Here is a 24,745-nt window from a genome sequence, read left to right as displayed (position 1 = left end):
GACAAGTAGGCATACTGTGTCAGTGTGATTCATGTAACCTTATTAAACACATGGCCGTATGGTATATGTTAATGGAAAATACTTAAGCTACAACATACACCAGTATCCAGTTGTTGTGGGGCTTTCTTTTCTCAACAGACCCATTTATCTATTGCATCTACCATAGCCTAGTACTACATTCCTGAGAAATTCACATCACAATATCAGTCTTAGGTTTGCCCAGAGACTCCCACTATTGCTAAATCTCACATTAAGTATTTGTAGAAAAAAGTATCAGGAGGGACAATCAAGTCCCCATCAAGGACCCGGTGGGAGAGAAATAAAATCGAAGATACAAAATATCAGACCCTAATACAATGCTTAATGTACTTGTCCAAAGCATTCCTCAACCCATTCACACCACTTGCAAAACAACTTTCTCAGGCAAACCATTCCATTCATAACCCTATGACTTATGCAGGAAAAAAGGTTATGCCGAATATTAATCCTACTTTGTAACTTCTGGAGTTTTAACTTTAAAGGGTGTGAAGACTTGCAAGCAATGGAAAGTTAACTTTTTCAGAGCGTGCGGTCTTCAATGCCTTTCAGACAATGACCGATGGTACAACTACTAATATTTGCAAACCTGACAAAGTCAGTGAAGCATAAATTGTCATTATATGTGTAGGTGTACTCTATTTAATTGTAGGATCTACCTGTATTACCATAGCCTATAGGCCTAATGATGTATAGTTGTGTGTCTGTAATCTAGCATAGCCACTACTGTGATGTGTGCTTTTCGTTTGGATGAGGCGTTTAATCAACAAGTGGAATGACAGGTTTTCAGCTAGGTTTCTATGCTTTTCAGGCGTGAAGATAAACATAAATGTCATTATCTTACGTATACTTTAATTCATTACCTGATATGCATTTCGTTCCTCGTATGTCTGTCAAAACTGACATTCTGAGTCGTTTCATTTGTTCGCAACGAGCACAGTGTGCAAATCTGCTATACTATTGTGTGGTATTATTCGTGTTTCGCGCAACTGGTAATGACATCTGGACCTATTATGATTCCCACGCACTGATCTGTGTTCCCACGGTTTACGTGTGACGTCACAAATCGCCAGTTGGCCAAACTCTCTGAAACCTACAGCCCGCCCTCTAAAAAATGTCCTAGTTGAGAGAATGGCCAAACTGTTCCTATTATTTCCTACGTCAGTCATACTTTGCAAAAATATACAATTTAGGAGGTTTGCGACAAGTTTGCTGTTCTTTCTGCTAGGAATTTTTTGCAAAGATTTTCACTCACAACAACGGTGAGATTGGAAGATAGAGGCTCTTTCAACCTTATATTTTCAGTGCGCATAACTGAGATCGCTTTGATTTAGGCAGTGCAATGGAGAAATAGCGATATTTTTCGCACAAACATCTGCAGCTAAAAGGCAAGATAAATAAATGGGAAAATAAACGAATCCTGTTAACAGAGTAGCGGTTCAAAGTAACAGTGAGGTACTGTATGGGCTTATGACTCTCGCACACCAAGTACTGTATTTTGGCAAAGATTTTCACTCAACCCAGTTGCAGTGGAAGATAGATGGTCTTTAAACCCTTATATAAATTATATAATTTAATAAAATAAATAAAACATTCAGCAACATTGGCTTTGTGCGCCTTCGCTGGGAAGGCTGCATACTTTCTCTTCCCAACGATGGCTTCGAATCTGTCGTAATAGGATGCGTCCACAGGTATTGTCGAGTTTGAACGAGCCGCACTTTCTCCTTTGGTTGTCAGTTTCGAGAATAATTTGGAAACTTCTGTGGCCTTAGACAACTGCTCTGGAGTTAATCTCAATCCCAAAGGTGGTGGTATTCTAATCCTCTACGTTTATGGGATCAAAGTATTCTGATGTTGCATCAAACTCAAACGGGTCGCAAAATATCATCATCTAATCCTGACAGTGCAACCGAGGCTCTGCATCCTGAATGTCACCATCCACAGCCCCTTTCTTTTTCAAGCTCCCGTACACTATGGTCGGCCTGGACGTAGATGCTCCCGTCTCTCCATTTCTCCTTTCCGGAACTCCTTTCATGCTCCCTTTCCCAAGACTTTTCATCGTTTGGGTTAAACGCACGGTGGTACTCCTATCGAGACAGAGGGGGAGGTGGGGGGGGGGTGGTAGGAAGCTTCCAAAAAGTGTGGGGCACAACATCAGAGGGGCACTTTCTCATTCCACAACCACCACTCGATTTGCTATAAACCGACACACACCGGCCATATCACTTAAATATATATGTGTTAGTATGCTATTAATACTATTATGCTGCACGTGAATAATTAAAATAATATATTAAACTTAACAAAGGCTTAAGATATCCAAAAGACAGTTCTTCAGGGAAACAGGCCGTTTCGGTCGAAGACGAACGGGGTGCTTCTCTCGGTAAGAGGAGATACCCCTTGGAATAAAGTTCTTGATGAATAGCTGGTTCATGAAGGGACATAATCTTTGGTCCCGAATTTGTGAGGCCATTTCGGCCCACATTTTTGGAGGCTCAATTTCTGGGAGCAAATATTATTTTCAGTGGGCTTGTTTGGGCCAAATATTCTTGGAACCATTGAGGCGCAAACGGTTAGTGGGTCCAAGTTTTTGGGAGGTCCAACATTTACAATTGCAACCATTCCACAACCATACACTGGATTGTATTCAAACTTGGAACAGAGTTGTTGGTTAATAGCTGGTACATGTAGGTCTAAATGTTTTGGGACCATCGGGGTCCAAAAAATTCTGGGTTCATTTTTAGGGACATGTGGTCATGAATATTTTAGGCTCATTTGGATTAAACATTGTGTTGGGCCCATTCTGAGAACCAAATCGTTTAAGCCAACATTTTCTGGACCCAATTTTGGATAGGGCCATTGGGCTCTAGTGTTAGCCTTTACTGGACTGTTGCAATGACTGATACACAACACAGATTGTAATATGATATATCATCAAACAAACGTTGAATATATGGCATATCAGGTAGCTTCCTGTACCCTACTGATATTGGTAGAGGTCAACGGCAGGGGCGTAGCGAGCGGGGGTGTGGGGGGGGTGTCACACCCCTGGTCAACGGTCTATTAAAGGGTGTGAAGACTCGCACACAAAGAAACGTCTAATGCCGGTAATTTGACCTAGTTTCTAATGAGGTGTAACAGAAGTGTTAAACACCCCCATCGATCCTAGAAAATACGCACACAGCTTGCTACCTTCGGTAAGTAGACACTAGTTTACATTCAGTAGATGCAGCTGCGGTCAATACCCACAGCACAGTGTACAAACAATACAGCGATGGACATCTCAGGTCCAGGTTAAGATAACACGGTATCACGTTTCATTACTATACTGTCTGCATTTTGTAGCGACACAAACAAAACGTCACTTGCAAGCAACGGAAAGTTAAATTTTTCAGATGGCCGCATGCGGTTTGGGGCGAGTCTTCAATGCCTTTAAAGATGGTAACTCAAACTTTAAGCTGCAATTAATCTGTGAATTCTCCAGTGGTACGATTCCCTTATGTGAATATTGGCCAAAAACAGTTCAGTTAATGAAGGGTCTCTTATAGGACTTCAACAAAACATACCATCACCCAGGAAATAAAATCTGCTTTGAGAGTTTTGCTTTAAACCTGCACTGAAACTAGTTATCTGTTTTCACTGTCTGAGCTATTCAAGGGTCAACAGGTTTGGGCAAAAAATTGCATCATGGGGTCAACATGTATTTCAATTTGGCCATTTACGTTGACATTTACTTTGTCTAAATTTCACATTGGAAGACTTGTTCTTTCTGGATATTCAAATATGTTGGAATAAAACTGACCGTTATATCCTTACCAGTGAATGAAATGGTTGATGTCCACAAGGGAGTGCTACAAATAAGAGCTGGAAATCTCTGATCTTTGCTGGCTCTCACTTAATTCTTGGAATGGCTGGCAAACCCACCCTGCCGGGATGTACCCTTATGCTAATAAAAAATAAAATATAAAAAATAGTTCCCGGTGACTGGACTGTTCCCCAGAGGAGGACAATTCCAATGGGGTATTACTCCTCTGGTCATCGGGATCTTAAACAAGGGCCCCCTCCCTCTGCCAGGGCTAAAGCCTCCTCCCAGTTTTATAAAATCTAAAGGATCTAGGGAACTTTTTAGATTCTGTTTAGCGTAGATTTTATGGATTATTTATTTAATTAAGAGGTCGTGGATAAAGGGATCAAGTAGGAGGGTGTTTTAAAAAAAATGTTGTTGATTTTTTTAGGATTTAAGGATTTTTTGTTACCCAAGACTAATGTAAGTTCTTCTCTCGATTTTAGCTATACTTCGAACGCTTATAGTCGCCGTGAATGAAGTTGAGGGCGTATGTCCTGCAACCTGAGCAGAGCCGTATCTCTATATACGGCTCTGAACCTGAGCAGAGCCGTATATAGAGACGGCTCTGAAGTCTGAACCTGTAGTATAATCAACACGCCTCTTTGAAGGTAGCAGCCACTAAGAGCAGACACTATCATGAGCCACTAAGAGAAAAGGACAGTAAGACATGACACACAGTACTATAACTGCGGTCGTGTGTGTTAGTTTTAACTGACGCTGCGGTCGAGTGTGTTGTTCAATTAGCAGGGGCGTATCCAGGGGGGGCGCAACAGGCGCGCGCCCCCCTATTGGCCGTCACCAAAAAAAAAAAAGTTTAGCAAAAAAAAAAAAAAAAAATTGATGACGACCTTTATGTGAGATGTCGGTGATCGCTCAACCCCCCCCCCCCCCTCCCGTATAATGCTTTATTTTTTGTTTGCCAAAAAAAGGTTCTGGTGAAGTTCGGCGGCATAATAGTTTTAGAAACATAGATGGTAATTGTGTTTGTATTATCACTATAAACACTAAGTGACATGCCAGCCATACTAAATTGTGCATTTTGTGTCCATATTTACTGGAAATGTTGCTTATTATTAAGGTCGAAAAATGGATCACATATGGCCATGGGCGGCGATCCTGGGTGGAGGGGGGATATATCCCCCCATGAAAATGGGTGGAGGGGATGTAATGCACCATATCCCCCCCCCCCCACCAAATGCCAGGGATAAGAATATTCTCATGCCTACATTTATGCATCTTCGTTAATGTACGGCTCTTTTTTAGCTTCATTTCTCGCCTACCATAAACGCAGTGCGATCTTTTCAAATAAAGCGTCTTTATAAAGCAAAAATAGTTGACTTTAGGCTTCATTGGCCCTATAACAACAAAATGTATTATTGCGCCCACGGTATTGATATAGTACATATATGCACCCTCATAGTATTCATATAGGCCCTATAGTAGGCCTACACACGTACATGTTCCCTCGAACAGCTGAGAATCTCATGTAACCAGGGTAATGCTTAATACACGTTTCACCTGGATGCCCTAGCAATCGGTACCTAGGAATGTAACTATGTGTAATTGTGTATTGCATGTGTATAGGCCTATAATAGCCTGCATGAGGCCATTTTCTTCATCGAATAATATAAAAGAGCTCTCGAACATTCTAACGTTGCGCCTGAAACAAGATTGACAGGGGCAATTTTCCCAAAATAACACCCGAAATTAAAAAAAAAAGTATTTTGGATCCTGATTATGAGATATTTCGGACATGACATCCCTATTTTAAAGTTGAGTATATGCCGCTTGGAAACCTCGGGAAGTGCCGTTTCCGGCCATCTAGAGGGTTTGTTAATCCCAAAATTTTCTTGTACGCTTCGCGCCAACTCATATGGTGGCGCTACGCTTAGATAGTCAACAAGGTCATATCCCCCCCCCCCCCCACTCGGAAGTACGGATCGCCGCCCATACATATGACACCATTTTGCATTTCAGCCCTTCTTCGAAAGCAAAAATTGTACACCCCTCCCCTTAGACCCATCCCCCAGGATGGCGATCATTCATGCCTGACGCCCCCCTATTGGAAAATCCTGGATACGCCCCTGATTAGTGCATAAATAAGAAAGTTTTTTTAAATTTTTTTTTTATGGAGCCTACTGAGATGTCCGGTTAGCACCACATTCAAGTAGAAAGGTTCCTCTTCCACGTGGTATACCTCTACTATCGGTAACAAAAATGATTTCTTGACCAAAAGTGGCCTAAAAGTTTTAACCCCGATACAGACCCCTCCTCTAAACGCGCTGTATATACGTTATGTGTAATGATCAGAAAACTGTTAACATTTTTTTTCCCTTCAAAATCGATTAATTTTAGTTATGGAGCCTACTGCAGTGGCGGCGGAACCGGGGGGGGGGGGCTTGGGGGGGCTCAGCCCCCCAATGAAAAAGTTGAGGGGGCAAATGCATGATAAGCCCCCCAATATTTACCAAGGCTCCGAAACGTGCATCTGCCCATTTTTCAATGCATATATAGGTGTTATAATTTTAGTAAATGCTGGGGGGACCCTCGGCCCGTCCCCTGGCTATAGACCACATTACCCCATGCAACCACGTCTTCACGCCCCGTGAAAAGGAGAAGCAGTGAGTGTGAGTTGAGTACCTGTAAGCGCAACACAACTTCGTCTTAGGCCAATGACTTGCCTCATTTCAGCCAGTTCTTCAACATCCCCTGAAGGATATATCCTTCTAATGGTAGCACATTTCCCATGGATATATCCTTCAGGGACATTTCCTTCTAATTGGAGATGTATCTGTCGTAGGGTATATCCTTCTAAAGTGCCTTAAGTGTGATAACAAAAACACAATATTAGCATTTCACCTGTACTCTATAGGGTACATGCATTCGTGACAGTGCTTGGTTCATAGAAATGTGTTTGGCAACTGCACATGGTTTTGGAATTACCCATTTGTTGACATTAAGAAATGCTTTCAGTTTTTCTTATGACATTTATTTAATTATTGCATTTAATTGCAAGTGGTAATTTACTACACTCAAAAACGTCTTTGCGAGTACACTACGAGTAATAGATACTCTCTTAAAATACCATCGAATATACAAATTACAATGTTTTTACAGATTTTTACGTGCAATCTGAGAAATTGCAGGCTTGAGACCCATATTTTAGGGCAAGGTATTCGCAGCATAAAACACTCGGGAAGTGCCGTTTCCGGCCATCTGGGGGTTTGAAAAACCCAAAATTTTCTTGTACGCTCCGCGCCAACCGATGGTGGCGCTCCGCTTAGATAGTCTCCACACATTAGCCCCCCCCCCCAATAATTTTCCCGTTCCGCCGCGCCTGGCCTACTGGCATGTCCGGTTACCACCACATTTAAGTAAAACAGTTCCTCTTTCGCGTGGTATACCTCTAAGTCGGTAACAAAAATGATTTCTGGACCAAAAGTGGCCTTGCAGTTTTAACCCCGATACAGACCCCTCTCTAATCGCGCTGTATATACGTTATGTGTATATGATCAGGAAACTGTTTAAATTTTTTTCCCCAAAATCGATTAATTTTAGTTATGGAGCCTACTGGCATGTCCGGTTAGAACCACATTCAAGTAGAAAGGTTCTTCTTTCACGTGGTATACCTCTACTATCGGTAACAAAAATGATTTCTTGACCCAAAGTGGCCTTAAGGTTTTAACCCCGATTCAGACTCCTATCTAAACACGCTATATATACGTTATGTGTAATGATCAGAAAACTGTTTAATTTATTTTTATTTTTTTAAATCGATTAATTTTAGTTATGGAGCCTTCTGGGATGTCCGGTTAGCACCACATTCAAGTAGAAAGGTTCCTCTTTCACGTGGTATACCTCTACTGTCGGTAACAAAAATGATTTCTTGACCCAAAGTGGCCTTACATGCATGCAGTTTTAACCCCGATTCAGACTCCTATCTAAACACGCTGTATATACGTTATGTGTAATGATCAGAAAACTGTTTAATTTTTTTAAATTTTTTTAAATCGATTAATTTTAGTTATGGAGCCTTCTGGGATGTCCGGTTAGCACCACATTCAAGTAGAAAGGTTCCTCTTTCACGTGGTATACCTCTACTGTCGGTAACAAAAATGATTTCTTGACCAAAAGTGGCCTTAAAGTTTGAACCCCGATACAGACCCCTCTCTAAACGCGCTGTATATACGTTATGTGTAATGATCAGAAAACTGTTTAATTTTTTTTTTTTTTCAAAATCGATTAATTTTAGTTATGGAGCCTTCTGGCATGTCCGGTTAGCACCACATTCAAGTAGAAAGGTTCTTCTTTCACGTGGTATACATCTACTATCGGTAACAAAAATGATTTCACACCCTCCCATAAATCGTATAATTATCAGTATGCGAATTCGTTTACAAGAACTCAGCACAGGATTTAAAATATTCCTTACATGCGTTAACTTCGAACGAACAGGGTTATGTTTATTCACTTGAGATAAACGTAGCGAAAGTCAGTAAAACTACTCAGCAATAACGTTTAAATTTATAACGACTTTATTATATCACGTAGCTCCAGCGTAAATTTACCAAACTTGGACACAATGTAGATAATACCCAAGACTTTTTGTTAATACTCGCTTCCGCTTATGTAAATTACAAATGAAACTGAGTAACTGAACACATGTCATGTGTTAATATTGTGCAGATAGTGAGTTCGCGTATTTGCCACTGATCTACACTAACTAGTGTAGATCAGTGGTATTTGCAGTGCATGATATAGAATCTAACCTCGACTGACCGTGCAAGCACACAATCGATGACGACCATGATGATGGCATAAAGGAAACGAAACACGGACTGAATTTCATGGTAAAATTGTTGTTCTTTGTTTCGTTGTGTCTTAAGGTTATAGTTCACCAAAGTTAAATCATTAGTCCGTTCACCGTTTTGTATATAAGGGTCAACTGGAGGGATTTGTGTCGTTAGAATTGCACACAAGGTAAAACAGGCTAGGCTTTGGTTATGTATTGTCTGCGGTAGTGTGATTGTAAAAACTTGTTCGTAGCTTATATTCGTACGTTAGGCTTTAGCCTGTATAGGTATATTAACGTGAGTGCGCAAACCCGTTACACAGTGATAGTGTTAAACCTTTATGCTTAAACACAAAATACCGAGTACCCATTATTTATTTTTTTTTCATAATCGGGCGGTTCCTTCCGATTATTTGAAAAAGAGAACATATCCAAAATACCAAACCACCTCTGGAGTTGCGCGGAAAGAAAAAAAGATTTTTTTTACAAATTTCCAAAATACGAAAATATGACATCCTACCAGATAGGCACTGTGCCAAGCGAATGGCCTAACCACCTCGACGTGTATGTCACCTGTTAGTGTGAATGGCTTGAAATTCGTTAACAATAGTTACTCAAAATATCAATTTCCTACATTTTGGTGATAACATAGCCCTAGCCCTAGGCTATTGTCTTTGAATGCGGTAGGTCTTAGGGGGTTACAGCCTTATACAAATAAGTTAGAAAAAGTAACATTACTATACATAATGATTTAAAGGTACTTCTGTAGTGTGTATTGGCCCAAATAAAATGCTAAAAAATAAATGCTAAAATTAATATAAGTTTTCCACAAGTACTTTCCTTGCTAACTTATTAAAATGTTCTCAGACATGCTAAATGATTACACAAGATTTTTGAATGTCTGGCATATTTGCCGCCAATGCAGCATACCTTTAAAAACTTACAATTTGTATGGTATAGTATAACCATGTCAATAATTAGAGAACTTTCTTTTCTGCTCAAAGCTAAGGAATTAATCAGTGTGCATTCAGATCAAAATGTATGTATGGGTGAATATGAGCATATATAGGTGATGCCAGCTAGCTTAAGTCATGAAATCACCCAATAGGGCACTGCTGTTAATGTGGAATAACCCTATCGTTTTTGGTGCTTACCATGAATATCAATGAGGAAATGGGGTCAAAACTGAAAATGGTACTTGTGTAATGTTGCTTGGTGATAACATTTATTATGTCTCATTAGCTCTTTTATACCAAAATCAAGTCAGATTACTCAAAATTGTAGCAAGGAACCACTCAATCCTCTGCTATTTTTAATTTTTTTGCAGGTGAAAGATGCCTGGAATGTAAATTTGTCCAGTGTGTCACTAATATACCAATCAGTAAGATTTAATGCCCCGGTAAATCACATCAGATTCATCCATTCACAAGATCCTAACTTTTCTCTAAAATGTGGGATAGGTAGTTGTGAAAAGGTCTACAAAAAACTTGACTCCATCCTTCAGCATTACAGGAGGATCCACAGTTCTCAGGCTACTGAAAATGTTTGGAATAACATATCTGCAGGGAGTGAAACTGATATTGACTTGCATATTGTAGATGATATAAATGTTGATATTAATGTCTGAAGAAGATTTAACAATGAATGACTGCGTCAGAGCTTCTATAACGACCAGATTGCTTACCAAAAATTTATATCAGCATTACGACATTATTTTATCACCATATTGTGCAGACGAACAGCATTGGGTATTATTCATTTACAAAGTGTCATCTACTTTACATGTCAATGTATTAGACCCCATGGGTTGTGCTTTGCCAGTGAATACAAAACGTGCACTTGGTCGTTTCATGGTCATAATTGCCTGCCACCTTTTTGCGAGGAGTTTAAAAAGACCACATTATTTTGATAGATCATATACTCTTTTGCATAAATGCTTTCAGTATCCAACTCAATTAGATGGGTGGAATTGTGGAGTTCATATCTGTATCGCAAGTAATTGCATACTTTTCAACAACGCATTTAAATTTAAAAGTAACCAAACTTCCATGACAAATTAACCTGAGAAGACTAATGTATAAAGAAATACAAGAGAATAGAGTGATTCTATAAATATTATATGTGGATTATTTTGCTAGCAGTACCGATGTAAAATGTTACAAAGACTGCAATTTCTTGCGTATCTAGTTGTATATATGATGTATGCTGTTGATGAGAATATCACAGGAAAGGATAATATAGCACTACTTAGCAACCGATCAATATAAGTAACCTTAAAATTAATTTTCATCCAAATTGTTTTACATTGTCATTTCCCTTGTCTGACCATTTTATTATGTCTTAATTTTTGTTAGGACATTTTCTGTAAAGTTGTATCTTGTGGATTGAAGATTAAGCGGTTGCCATTGCAATTGGTTTTATTATCATTTTCCTGAATAACACAGCAAACGGACCAGGTAATAAGTATTGTTCCATATATGGTATGATGGTTTATGTAGCATTTTTGATATGATGGAGTGTGTTTGTTGGTTAGCTGTGTGCATACGCTTGCAAAGAGTTGAGTTGAGAGAGGAAGATTTCATCCTTTGTATGTTGATGTAACAGTATGTTAACATCAGTGAAAGAAATGTGCACGTTTATTAGAGAGTATTGTTCAAAATTATTAATGCAATATAACAAGAAACGCTTCCCTTAACTTTAGAAAGGGTCAATAGTGAGTTAAGACTGGCTTAAACAGTGGCGTAGCTAAGAATTTGTCTATGCGAGGGTGGTGGGTGGGGCTTAATCGCATTATGTGTGTGGGTAGGGTGGGGAGGTGAGTTTAACCAATTACACTCTTCATGAGGGCCAACTTGTGAGCTGTTCTTTTGAGATGTGGTATACTGTCTAAATTATGAAGTGTTTGTGTTTTAAATAGGGAAGGATTATGATTATTTCCAATAGTGTGGGTCATTTGGAGGGGTGTGGGTGCCCTTGGCAACCGACCCTCATTGGAGATATGCTACTGGATGTAACTAAGTGTGAATATAGGGTTTGCCATGTCTCATAGAGAGTCTGTGTAACTTATAAGACGTTTTATTGTTGCGATAATATTACAAATTATACTTTTACAAAGAGGTAACGAGAAGAGAGATTAATATCGTCAGTCATTCTTTAGAACCTCAAGATCATAGGAATGCAAGATGAATCGTACTAAAGTATCCGATCGTATGTTAAATGTACAATGTATTCCACACAGACTTCATGTTGGTTATATGTGGTCTTTTTGGCATGCTGCAAAAAGGTAAATGACTAACTTCTTTTGAAAGAAAATACAGTACGACGAAAAGTTATCAATTTTGTTTGATTACATATTTTGCCTTTATAGTCTGATATTTCGGTATAGGTGGAGCACAGAATTAGATTTGCTACAAAGAGAAGCTATGGAGCACAAATAATTAGTTTGTTCCGACAAGAAGGACAAAACTGCACCATAAATAAATCTAATCGAGAAATCATTTTTGTTACCGATAGTAGATGTATACCCCGTGAAAGAGGAACCTTTCTACTTTAATGCGGTGCTAACCGGACATCCTAGTAGGCTCCATATCTCAACTTGATCGATTTTGAAGAACAAAAAAAAAATTCAAACAGTTTAATGATCATTACAAATTAACGTATATACAGCGCGTTTAGAGAGTGGTCCGTATCGGGGTTAATCCTTTAAGGCCACTTTCGGTCAAGAAATCAGTTTTGTTACCGATAGTAGAGGTATACCACGTGAAAGAAGAACCTTTTACTTTAATGTGGTGCTAACCGGACATCTCAGAAGGCTCCATATCTCAACTTAATCGATTTTGAAGAACAAAAAAAATTCAAACAGTTTAATGATCATTACAAAGTAACGTATATACAGCGCGTTTAGAGAGTGGTCCGTATCGGGGTTAACACTTTAAGGCCACTTTTGGTCAAGAAATCAGTTTTGTTACCGATAGTAGAGGTATACCACGTGAAAGAAGAACCTTTTACTTTAATGTGGTGCTAACCGGACATCTCAATAGGCTCCATATCTCAACTTAATCGATTTTGAAGAACAAAAAAATTTAAACAGTTTAATGATCATTACACATTACGCATATACAGCGCGTTTAGAGAGTGGTCCGTATCGGGATTAAAACTTTAAGGCTACTTTTGGTCAAGAAATCAGTTTTCTTACCGATAGTAGAGATATACCACGTGAAAGATGAACGTGTTTACTTTAATGTGGTGCTAACCGGACATCTCAATAGGCACCATATCTCAACTTAATCGATTTTGAAGAACAAAAAAAAGTTAATCAATATTTAAAAACTAATTTAGGCCAGTTTTGGTAAAAAAAATCGGCTTTCTTACCAATAGTAGGTATAACACGTGAAAGAAGAAATTTTTATTCATAAAGTGATGCTAACCGGACCTCCTAACTAGGTCGACAACCCAAATTAATCGATTTTGAAGTAATAATACGTTTGGATCACAACACATTACCGCGCATTTTGAGCTAATTTTCGGGACAAACTAAAACGAATGACAATTGACTTTGTACAGGGTTAATTAGCATTTGCGAATGAAGGCGAATGACAACCAATGACACCGAATTACAACGAATGACAACGAAGGACAGTATTGAGAAGAGATAGAATGATTAACGGACTGGAGTAAATGCGGTTATTGGTTTTCTGCGCAAAAATGATTTGAGGAAAATCGCATATAACGTGGTTGCAGGGTTTTGGTGTAATTTACGGATAGAAACCACAGGGAAAGTTTTTGTGTGAGAATGCGCTTGAGTGCTGGGCTTTTTACCTCTGTAGATTTATATAGAAAGATAACTGAAGCCGTTTCAAGATTATAGTATTGTTAGTTTCTAACAATTAATATCGGAAAAATGACGTTAAATTTACTTTTTAATATCAGACTTACAATTTCGCTTACTATAAGGTGCGTTTTTATCTTGTCCGTACTTTACTAGATCTAGATACCCACGAAGTCTGAACTGTGATATCCGGTTGAAGCAAATGTCTGTGCTGTCATTACTGTCATTCGTTTTAGTCAGCGCACTTTTTTAGTGTGTACAACATATTGTCATTCGTTATGTGTAACGCAATTGTCATTCGTTTTAGAAACACCCTATAATTTTCCCATTTGCATCCCACTCCTGTTAGGATCGAACGGTTTGTAGCCATCGAATTTATTAAATCAAAGTGTTACGGACTGTTTTTTCATACCACTTGTAAGAGGAATAACTTAACATCGTCATTGTACCTCTGTTGACTGTTGCATATTCTCATAAATTAATTGTTTAGACATTTGAAAAAAAAAAGATAAAAAATGGTATAAAAATTGCCGTAATTAACGCCTTTCTCCACAAGATTTGGTAGGATCACAAGTTTCAGTTCAATATGGATGCAGAAATCTTCCACCATTAAATTCCAAAATTATATCACATGAAAGAGCAACATCTTATCTCTCATATGGTACAATTATTGGCATTTTACAGTATGCATAGCGTTAATTATTATCGCTATAAAACAGGTACGAAAAAGGAATGGTCTTGTTATTGTCGGCTAACTTAGGCTGCCCTTAGTGGCTGCTGGGGATCCACGTTTCCGCCACAGCGTACCCAGCGCTCGTCATAGTGTACCAACATCAGTGGCCAACGGCGTGTATCGTTGATGTATACACTATTGGCTGCTGTTAGTGGCTGCTGATAGTGGCTGCTACGTTCAAACAGATTATAACACAAGTTCGAAATTGCTGCAAGGCAATAATGACTAGAGATAACGGCATGTGATACTTGGATGAAGTCTTCATCGACTATCCAGTAACTGTTTTGTTTCAAGATATTTGGTGTGCCAAGGTAAGGATATATCTTAATGAAGTAACTGTTTGAGTTCCTGCTACGAAGCATAATATAAATAAAGTATTAATTTACCATCCACGTTGTTTGCAGTAGCCTTAAGTTAGGCCTAGATACTTCATCTAAGTTACTGCTTAGCCTTGTGTTGTGCACACTGTAGCCTAGGCTATGTCATGTTCGACGTCGGCTCTATTCAATTCTGCTATAGTCCCTCAAAGGTATGTGTTTAGCGAAATGTCGATATAGATAAGTACATGACGACCGCATGATAGTGTCAGGAATGCAGTGTTTGTCATGTTGGAGTAATTATAGAATACCCCGCAACTGTCGGAAAACACCTTTCTGAAAACGAGGAGGCTCAGTTGCAAGGAACCAAGTGCATTGGCCTGAAAACAACCCTACGTTAAGTTGTGTCGCTGAATCGTACACATGACATAATGACATACTTATCAGAGCTCTTAAAACTTGTTCATTTCTGGGATTTTCTTATCATCAAAATACTTTGTGGTTCGTTACTGTGGAGTTATTTATTGTTTGTTCCTGTCATCTGTGTGTTTTTGTGTTCAATCTGTTATCCCACGCTGCCTTTGGTTTTGTTTTTGTTTCAGTGTAGTGTTGCTACGATAATCGTTTTCAATATCGGTATCGGCCGATATTTGCAATATCGGCAGCATATCGGTATCGGTAAAATTTTGCCTAATTGCCGATAACAGCAAACCGATATTGAACTATTTTTTTCACAGCAGAGCTACTTATTTATACTTGCAATGATTTGTTAATCTGCCCAAGACGATCCATTTCTTTAGCGTCAGTTAAACTCAGATTCATTTTCGATTAATATCCATGGATACCTGACCCTCCTAAACCTATAAAACACGTCTACGGCGCGCGAATATAACCAATGACCTTCGTGAACCTTGGCCTACACATAGCATTAGTGCAGCATGTATACACTGTACTGTACTAACCATTCATTTTCTCAAAGGCCTCCGTGAAAACCTTGAACATGATGCATAACTGCACTTGTTCAATTTTCCGCGAACACACTGCCGATTTCCCGCCGGTGTTCGCCCAGCGAACACGCCGAGCACGCGTAGCGTGCGAGCATAAAGGCGTAGTGTCCAGGGGCCCGCCTTAGGGCCTTGGTGGGGTCATGGGGTAGAACCCCTTGTGGGGATCCTGGGGGATAAAGCCCCGAAAAATTGAGTATGCAAAATACTTTTTTGATTTAAATTGTCACGAAACAGATGAAAATTTTAAAATGACAAGTTAGAGTAGCTATATTATGTTATAAAATGAAGAGAGATTTAATCTGTCTTTCAATCTTTAAAAAGTGCAACTTACAAAATTTCCGATATTATGAAACAAACAACGTTCAGCAAAGCCCTGTCTCTAGACTGCCTAACAATGAATAGCGTGCACAATGCGTACATTTTTACAACTGCGGTGTTTAACCCTATACCCAACTACCGCCGTACATGTGCTGCGAATTTTCCCAGGTACCTTCCCAAACACACTGTGAGCTCATCCCCTTTGTAACACCTGTTTGTTAACATTTTTTGGCAAGTTGCCAGGGAACTTTTCAGTTACGTGAGATCCGTAACCGCCGAGATGGTTAGGCTATTTGCTATACAATTAACTATGGTAGGATATTATTTTTTCCGTATTTTTGGAAATTCTAGAAAATACTTTCTTTTTTCACCCGCTTAAAAACAGATGTGGTCTTACGGTATATTCATAAATGGATGCACTAGAGCCTTGTTTACATGACATTAGTTGCATTTAGTACGATATGCCAGTTTTGCGTGAATTTTTCGAAAGTGTTTTGCTCGATCTTTCGTAATATTTGAAAGGTGTACCACCTTACTTTCCGTACACAATTGGTCATTTCTCTACTGATTTTCAGGTTTTTTTTTTCTCTATACGGTCAAGTGAATAAGTTGTACATTGAGTAGAAACTCAATAAATTATTATTTTTACATTGTGATCAACAGTTCGTAACCTAATAAGGATGCAATTTTGCAAGCATACGTTAACACTGTAGCTACTTGTATGTCATTACGATGTTAAGGCTCACATTTACTGCGTCCATTTTATTATCGCGTGCAGCGCTGCAGTGAAAAAGATTCTGGTTGGATTTCAATTATCATTCTCTTTTTCAAAATCAGGAAAAAAGTCATTCTTTTCAACTTAGGACAAAAGGAAAACAAAACACCATATTTTGTTGTTTACTTGAAGATTTATTTGTGAATGTATGCATGACTATAGTACGATTTTGCCTTCATTTTGTCTGTTAAAAAATATCGGTATCGTATCGGTATCGGACCGATATTGGGATGATAATATCGGATATCGGCCAAAACCGATATTGGTGATATCGGCGCAACACTATTTCAGTGTTGTCTGTACATTTTGGGTCTGAAGCGTGAGTGCATCCTATCGTTCTGTATAAAGCCTCTGTTGAGCCTAAGCTGCTCATTGTGAGTTTTCATTATTCTGTGTTTATTGGTTTCTTGTGCCTTAGTGTAGTCGATATGGATATGCCTGAGCGTTTAGTCTGTTATGATGAGTGCAATACTGTATGTGGATCGAGTTTGAGATTCAAATATTTGCAAATATTACCTATAATCCGAATGTACTACAAGCTAGATGACCGAATGACATTGATATGTGTGGCTTCATTATCGTGGAAGAATAAAAAATAACACCCAAGTTTGAGGGTCAATTCGATGGTCTGCATAGAGTCGGTTTGAATGTAATATATATATATTGTTGGGTGTCCTCTGCATTTATAAGCATGGTATTGTAACTCTTGGTTCCTGATTTCATTTGGACTGTAAGTACTGTATATTAACTAAACCACTGCGTGCCAAGAACAGAGCCCTGTGGAACAGAATAATCTAAAATAACAGGTTTAGAGGTTGCTTCTCAGATACAAACATACTGTACTGTGGTCTTTGTGATAGGTATGATATGCACCAATCTAGGGCTTTTTCCTGTATACCGAGGTGATCTCTGAGATGACAAAGAAGAATATTGTGGTCGACAGTATCAAGGTGGCGCTCAAGTCTAAAAGAACTAGAGCAGTGGCATATGCTTTGTCCAATAATGAGAGGATGTCTTTATTTAAACATACAGTGCAGACTGCATTTATTTTACAAAATTTCTATAGCGCCTTATCCAATCAGAAATTGCTCTAAGGCGCTTTACAGTAAAATACAAACATATAAATATATAAATCGTTAATGTAAGGTATAAAAAGGGTAGAAAATTTGTTATATACAATCTGACAATAAATTGTATAAAAACTGCAAATGGGAAATCAAAAATTATACATACAAATTCTTAAAATTTAAAATATATATGTGTAAGATTAAAATTTTAAAAGCGCTGTAAATGCAAAATGGAAAATGCGTTGTAATACTGTGACAATATAAATAGTATAGAAAGCACGGTTAATGTAATGCAGATCTAAATAGAAAGGTTTTTGACTAGTCTATATTTTTGGCACACTTAGCTTCCTCCGATAAACTGTTCCATAATGTCGCAGATGAGTAATCGAAACGCCTGTTTCTGTATGTAGAAGTTTTAATGACAGGTTTGGTAAGTAAGGACTTGGATTCTGAGCGTAGAGATCGAGTAGGCTTGTATTTATGTATTAATTCAGAGAGGTAGATAGGGGCTAAACCATTAAGTGACTTATATGTACAGAATCTTATAATTGAACCTGCAATGAATAGGCAACCAATGTAAGTCACGTAATACAGGTGTAATATGCTCATGTCTACGAGTGCGACTTACAAGCCGTGAGGCGCGATTCTGAACTCGCTGAAGGCGATCGGTCAGCTTGTGAGGCAGGCCATATACTGTAGCAGGGCATTGCAGTAATCCAGTTTGATGTCACAAGGGCATGGATTAAAGTCTTACACGCATCATCTGAGATATTCCTGTACCTTCTAATAATATATACCTTCTGCATAAGTGCAGACTGTCCCATGGTATGGCTTGTATGCCGACTAAAAGACATCAGATAATTTATTAGTAGTTTTATGGTCATTAATCCGAGAAAACACTACGGGTTCGTTGGTTTTCCTGAAGAATTTGAGGTTAGTAATGAGACAATGATTTTTTAAACTTTATCCAGGCCAATTTTGTGTGGACGAACATGTGCAACTTTCTGACTCTCCAGAAAGGATCCAGTTGACAGGGACATATAAACAATATTGGTGATATAAGGAACAAACACATTGATATTCTGCTTGATCATATGCTGGTATAGATCACATGTTTCATTATAATATTCTCTACCTCCATCTCATTTGTCGGTACTCGGTAGAAGGAATAATAGAATACATGATGGAGTCACTTCAGGTTGTGATCATGTGTCAGAAGTGAAGGACTTTCTATGCTTTCAATATTCTCTTAGAAGTGTGAGAAATGATCAGCAAGAGCTTGATCGGAATCAAAATTACTGTAGGGAGGACTGGTCCTTTGTGCTTCTGTAGGAGTTTATCAACAATGCAAAATAACTCCATCTGATCACCAGAGCTATCACTGACTTGGGATTAATAGAAGCATACTGTATGTTGGTCTTCATAACCAGAGTGTTCACAATATCACATTGATTGCTTACTGTATTCTAACTATTCTTGTCTTGGTTTTTCAAGTTTTCCGTTCATTTTCCATTTACGTTTTTTTGAAGTGCAAATCGGTTCAAAGTGATTAACATTCTTGTTACATTTTTTAGGATTACCTGCAATGCAGCTACAGTAAGGTGACTGACAGATAATCCTTTGAAAAATCTGCAGTTACACTTTTTCTATCCAATGCAACACTTTGCTTGCTGTGGGAGCACAACCACCGGTCCACACAGTACCCAACAGGTACAGTGCTGATAATTGATTTTGTAACCAGAAGGTTGTTGTTAGAGATTTTACTAAGAACTGTGTATTCATGTCGTTCAGAGTAGACCCCAAGGCTAGGCACGTGTATAACCAGTTGACAGTTCTGTGATACTTGCATTTATGTTGACTGAGTACAAGTGGATGTCTTGAGTAGGTAGATTTTGAAGGAATTTTACAGGTTGCCACATATAACATACTGTATTTTTAATTAGGTTGTCAAAATGGGCCAAATTCAGTTGTCTGAAAAATAAGGCCTACATAAGCATAGTATGAACAACCATACACCAAGTAAAACACCACATACTATAGTGTCACTCAACTATAGAATTTTCACCACAAAAAATAAATAAAATAAATTACATTGTCTAGAGGGAGTTTTGGATCAGAGTGAATTGTGTGATTGTCCCCTTGCATTCCCTTCCTCCGTATATCGTCCTGGCATCTTCAATGTCATCCCTGTTCTCTTGTATAATATTTACTTATGTACAATCCCTCCCTTCCACATTGTGTAGTCAACATTGGTATCTTAAATGCAACAATGAAGGTACACAAGTTTGTGATTACATTACTAAGTACTGTTGTGAAACAAATTATCCACTCATGGGAGTCTTGAAAGGAAACCAATGTGCTTGTAATATTACACCTAGAGTAGTTGGAGAGATCATTTTTACTATAACGAAGGGGAAAGTCTTATTTGACACTTCCCTAGAATAAGTGTGAATAACCTGTTGTGTTTGTTGATGGTCAAAAATTACCTGTGGTCAGCAGAATTTAGAGAGCTCTTTATCATTGAAATTACAGCTGAATTTGTTTATGGTACAGTATTATAGATGACACTTACCGTATAAATATTGTAAGTTAGCACTGGAAGATTTAATGTCACTCTGGCTTAAACAGCTATTGTATCTTGACTCATTTCAGTGTATTATTTACAAGGATTGTGAAGATTATGTCGGATAAGCAGAAAGTAGACAAAGCAGAGAAAGATTCTTGGAGAGTGAAAAGCTTAGAGGAGATCAGGGAAGAAAGAAAGAAGAAACAGGGGTTGTTAGATGTTACAACAGATACAGAGCCTGTAATTCCAATGGATTCAGTTATAGTACTGGAATCTGCTTCCAGTGACCATGAGGAGGATGGAGATGAAGGGCAGCAACGTGCCTCTTCTGGAGAAGAAAGGTATTATTACAGAGTTGCATGTTCCTTCTGCTTAAGTACATTTTACATAAATGCTAATATAGCAGAGCTACTGTACTTATGTACAGTATATTGAATTGTAACATAATAATTGACTTTGAGATGTTTCTTGTCTATTGGCCATTAGTCATATATGTTACTTTCTACTACAGTATCTAGGAGGCAATATCAATAACTACTGAAAGGAAATGTCAGTCTAAATGTTATCATACTAGCAAAGACATTAATAGGCTGTATGCACAATGATAACTTTATTCTGGGTACTGTACATACTGTTATATTGTGCTTGTGAGACTTCACAACCATGAGATATGTATATTGTGTTACAGTTTACTGTGAAGGGTTGTTTTTAGCTCATACCAGCATGCTGGTGTGAGCTATTGTTACAGTGCGGCGTCTATCACTCTATCCGTCAACAATTGGTAAAACCGCTCCCACTCGCACAGTGTTTAATGGAATTTCATGAAACTTGGACACAATGACCATTGGGTATAGGGCCATCAGAGATGGTCCGAAATTTGCGGTCAAAGGTCACTTGTGGGCCGTAATGGGCCATTTTGTGGAAATACGCAAAATGCTTCTTCTCCTACAAATTCCATGGTACAGTGTTGAGGGTTTGTCACGATAGTACTATGGAAGTTTTACCTTCAGGGTGTTCATGAATTTGAGATCAAAGATCAACTAGGGGTCTTTTGTGGCCCGGGCCGCGGCCCTATATTTTCAAATTGCTTCCGTTCGTACAGTGTATGGCCAGTTATAATGAAACTTGGTCACAACGTTCCTCGGGATGAGGGTTACGAGGGGTGTTCGGAAAGTTGAGGTCAAATGTCATTTAGGGGGTCATAGGGGGTCATTCTTTGTAATATTTTCAAATACCTCAATCTCCTCAAGATTTTGATGGATCACATTCAAAGTTGAACTGATGATTGTTGGATTGTGTATGAATAAGGTGATGCCTATTAATTTTTGGTCAAAAGTTAATTAATTACAATTAATCCCCATTGTTTAAAAAAATCTGAGCCTTCACCTTTTTGCCAAAGCTCTTTTAATTTGTCTCCCAGTCTCTGCAGTGTTTGTTTACATTTGTGGTTAAGCTCTGCAGAGGCTGTTAGTGGAATTAAAGCAGGATTGGGAGTAGTTATTAACTGTTGAACTGTAAGCATGAGAGCCCTATAGCCAATCAGCACTTGCCGATTCTTTGAAGTCTTTGAGCCTGAGGTATGTAGGCAGCCAGCCAAAATTTTGGGAAGGCGTGCTTGTGAAATTATGTCTGCTCGGGTAGAGGGGAGAAAGTTTAATAGGGTAGGTCAGTGGTATTGTTTGAGAGAGTGGGTAAAATAGGATTTAAAGGGGTAAAATAGGAATTATAGCCAGTGGTGTGGCCAGGATTCGGCTAACGGAGGGGGGGTTATCGCTGTTTTAAGCTTGGGGTATAAATGTTTGGCCTCATGGGCCCAAAATTGGTGGAATCTGAAAAATGGCCTGAAATTTGGTGGGCAATAAAGTTGTGTGGGCCCTACATTTTTGAGCTCGAAAAGGTATGAGCTCTGCACCATTGGTGCTCTAGTATAGCTTTAATGACTTTCCAATGTTCATTTTGTAATCCTTAAAGATTATATTTGGAAAGGTATAGTGGTAACTCAGTTGTTAGCAGTACTGTTCTTCAATGAACATTGCCAAATGTATAGTTTCTGTTGAATGTTTGTTTGTTTCAGGATTGAAGATGATGCTTTAAATATTCAACCTCCTCAACGACAAGCTCACAAGGACCACAAATCCAGAAGAAGAGAAGATAAAAGAAAGCATTCTCACCGAGACTCTGATAAAAGAAGAAAAGGTAAGATGGCAAGCAGTATGTTATATTGTCTTGCTTCAAATTGTCACTCATTTGATGGTGAAAGAATCATAGGATACTAAGATAACTTGACCATATCCTTTCTAGGAAATCCTGGGGTACGATATTGGGGTTAGTATACTGTACCTTTACTGTACCTTTAAAGAGGTGGAAATATGAGGGCCTCTCAGGAATATTGGTCAAATGCAGAAGTTAAGAGCACCTCATCTATAAACAAGTATTTGTCCAAGATAAATATCCAATGCAAAAATAAAGGTAACTGGAAGAGTGGCAGTCACATTTATTTTCTTAAGGTTTTCAATGTGAAATACAGAATACAAAATAATTCATTGACCTGGTCTGCTTTGATAGATCAGGGAGTCATTGACCGACATTACACTTGCATATGTAAACAAATGACGTATTTTGAAGCTGTTTACTAATGAAGGCCAGACAGGTAGACATTAAAGTATTCTTGACTTTTGTATAGATTCCAGAATAGTCAAGGATACTTGTAATGATGTGAGGACAGTGCATGCAGTCCACAGACGTTTCTGAGGACACTGTTATACCTGTTACAGTATATACAATTTGTGGATGCCTGGTCACCTTACATTTAGAAGATGCTGAAATGTTTCTTCTTTCATCTCTTTTTGATACTGTTTAATAATTTCTGCATAATGTATATATAGGTTTTGAGGAAGAGATAGCTACAGTAGTTTGTCTCAAATGTGCCAGATTTTATGATGTAAATATTCACCCATTGTTTTTTTTCTTTATGTCATCATCAAGTTGTTTATTCCCAAGCTTTTCAAATTATCTTTAGACAAACATGAACGAAAGCATACAGGAGAGAAACACAGTAAACACCGAGATTATAGAAGAGAGAGAATGAAGGAGAAATCATCTCTGAGAGGTCATAAAGACAAATTAAGTAAAGAGTCTGGTAGGTCTGTCCAGCGACCTGAAGAGGAAAAACGGAAAGACAGAAGAGAATTTATTCCATCACTTGTGGGCTTACGGGGCCCTGGCAGGGACTTCTACAAACCTGAGAGAGACCAATTACTTGGTCAAGATAGGTAAGTTTTCATCACAGATGAGATTTAAAGGATTGGTTCAGGTGTTTGACATGTCTATTTTTTATGAAAGAGCACAAAAAGACAAAAAGAACAGTGAAGAAACTACCATGATAGCATGCTCTGTTAAGGAGATATGACACTTTGAAAATATTAAAATTTCTTTGAAAACGACTGGTGTAGAATGACTTACTGTGAGGGTGTGACGTCACATCCTCACTTCCTTAACATTTGTGAATATATTTCTTGAAAAATTATTTACATTTTTTAACACATTTGAAAATAATATAATCAAAAATTCTTCAGATGTTTAATCTCAAATACTTCATTTGACAAATATGAGATCTCCTGACATATCTTTTGGTTGAAAGTCATGAAATCTCACACAAAGACTTTTCAGGAATGTGAGGATATGACATCACAGCTAGTCAGATTTCAGCAGTTTCTACACAATCTGATAAAACTTTACACTTGAATATCTCTTTAACCGAAAAAGATATTTGAACAGTTTTTTCACCATTGTGTTTCTTTTATTGTCCTCTTTCATATAACGTAAACATGTATGACAACTGGACCAATCCTTTAAATAGTGTCCCTAATAGATAGGAGAAATAATATGCAATCTCTGGGCTATGCAACATATTCCTGAAAATAAGCTGTCTAACAATTTAAGTAGCTGGAATTATCTAAATCAGTCTGGTGTTTTATGTATTGTCATAACAGAACTGAAAGAACTTCCTTAAATTCTCAGAGTGAATTTCAATGAATGAGGAATAAGTCAGGAAGGATGAGGAAAATGTAAGGAAAATGTAGTTGTCAGTGATACCTTGCAGTGTTGTGAACGTTGTGGATATTTTGATGTAAAAGAACAAGTCTGTTCTTTTTGTGTGATGTAAGTCATACCATACTAGTTCACCTCCAACCTGATCTACGTCCTGTCTAAGCTATTGATGAAGCTGGTGCATTGGTTGATACCAATCTCTCATTAAGGAGTATGATTTGCTAATCATTAAATAATGTTATAAGAGTAGTCCTAGGTTGACATTTTCATGGGCAATATTACATGGAAATCCACCATTTCAGATTGTATGGATGGCATTTTTCTGTGTAATGTTTTGAGAAAACATGAATTTTAATAACAAGTTCAACAATTTTGATGTTATGGGATTGCCTAGTAGAATATAGTGTTA

General features: G+C 38.2%; 1 protein-coding gene across 4 annotated transcripts in view; it reads left to right on the top strand.

Moving 5' to 3' along the window:
* The first annotated feature begins 8,711 nt into the window (after positions 1-8,711).
* Positions 8,712-24,745, top strand: part of LOC139975736 (uncharacterized) — a 34,471-nt gene continuing 18,437 nt past the window's right edge. For 2 of the 4 annotated variants that reach the window (XM_071983853.1, XM_071983849.1), the window contains exons 1-5: positions 14,389-14,547; positions 19,295-19,430; positions 20,373-20,627; positions 22,361-22,482; positions 23,306-23,558. In XM_071983853.1, the coding sequence (XP_071839954.1) occupies positions 20,401-20,627; positions 22,361-22,482; positions 23,306-23,558 (602 nt within the window). In that variant the 5' untranslated portion in view covers positions 14,389-14,547; positions 19,295-19,430; positions 20,373-20,400. Of the gene's footprint in view, positions 8,734-14,388; positions 14,548-16,944; positions 17,028-19,294; positions 19,431-20,372; positions 20,628-22,360; positions 22,483-23,305; positions 23,559-24,745 lie in introns of those variants that run through there. The other 2 variants (XM_071983850.1, XM_071983851.1) reach the window with 2 other exon arrangements.

This window comes from Apostichopus japonicus, chromosome 11 (genome assembly GCF_037975245.1).
Source record: "Apostichopus japonicus isolate 1M-3 chromosome 11, ASM3797524v1, whole genome shotgun sequence".
Classification (NCBI taxonomy): Eukaryota; Metazoa; Echinodermata; class Holothuroidea; order Aspidochirotida; family Stichopodidae; genus Apostichopus; species Apostichopus japonicus.
This window is presented reverse-complemented; position numbering and strand designations above follow the sequence as displayed.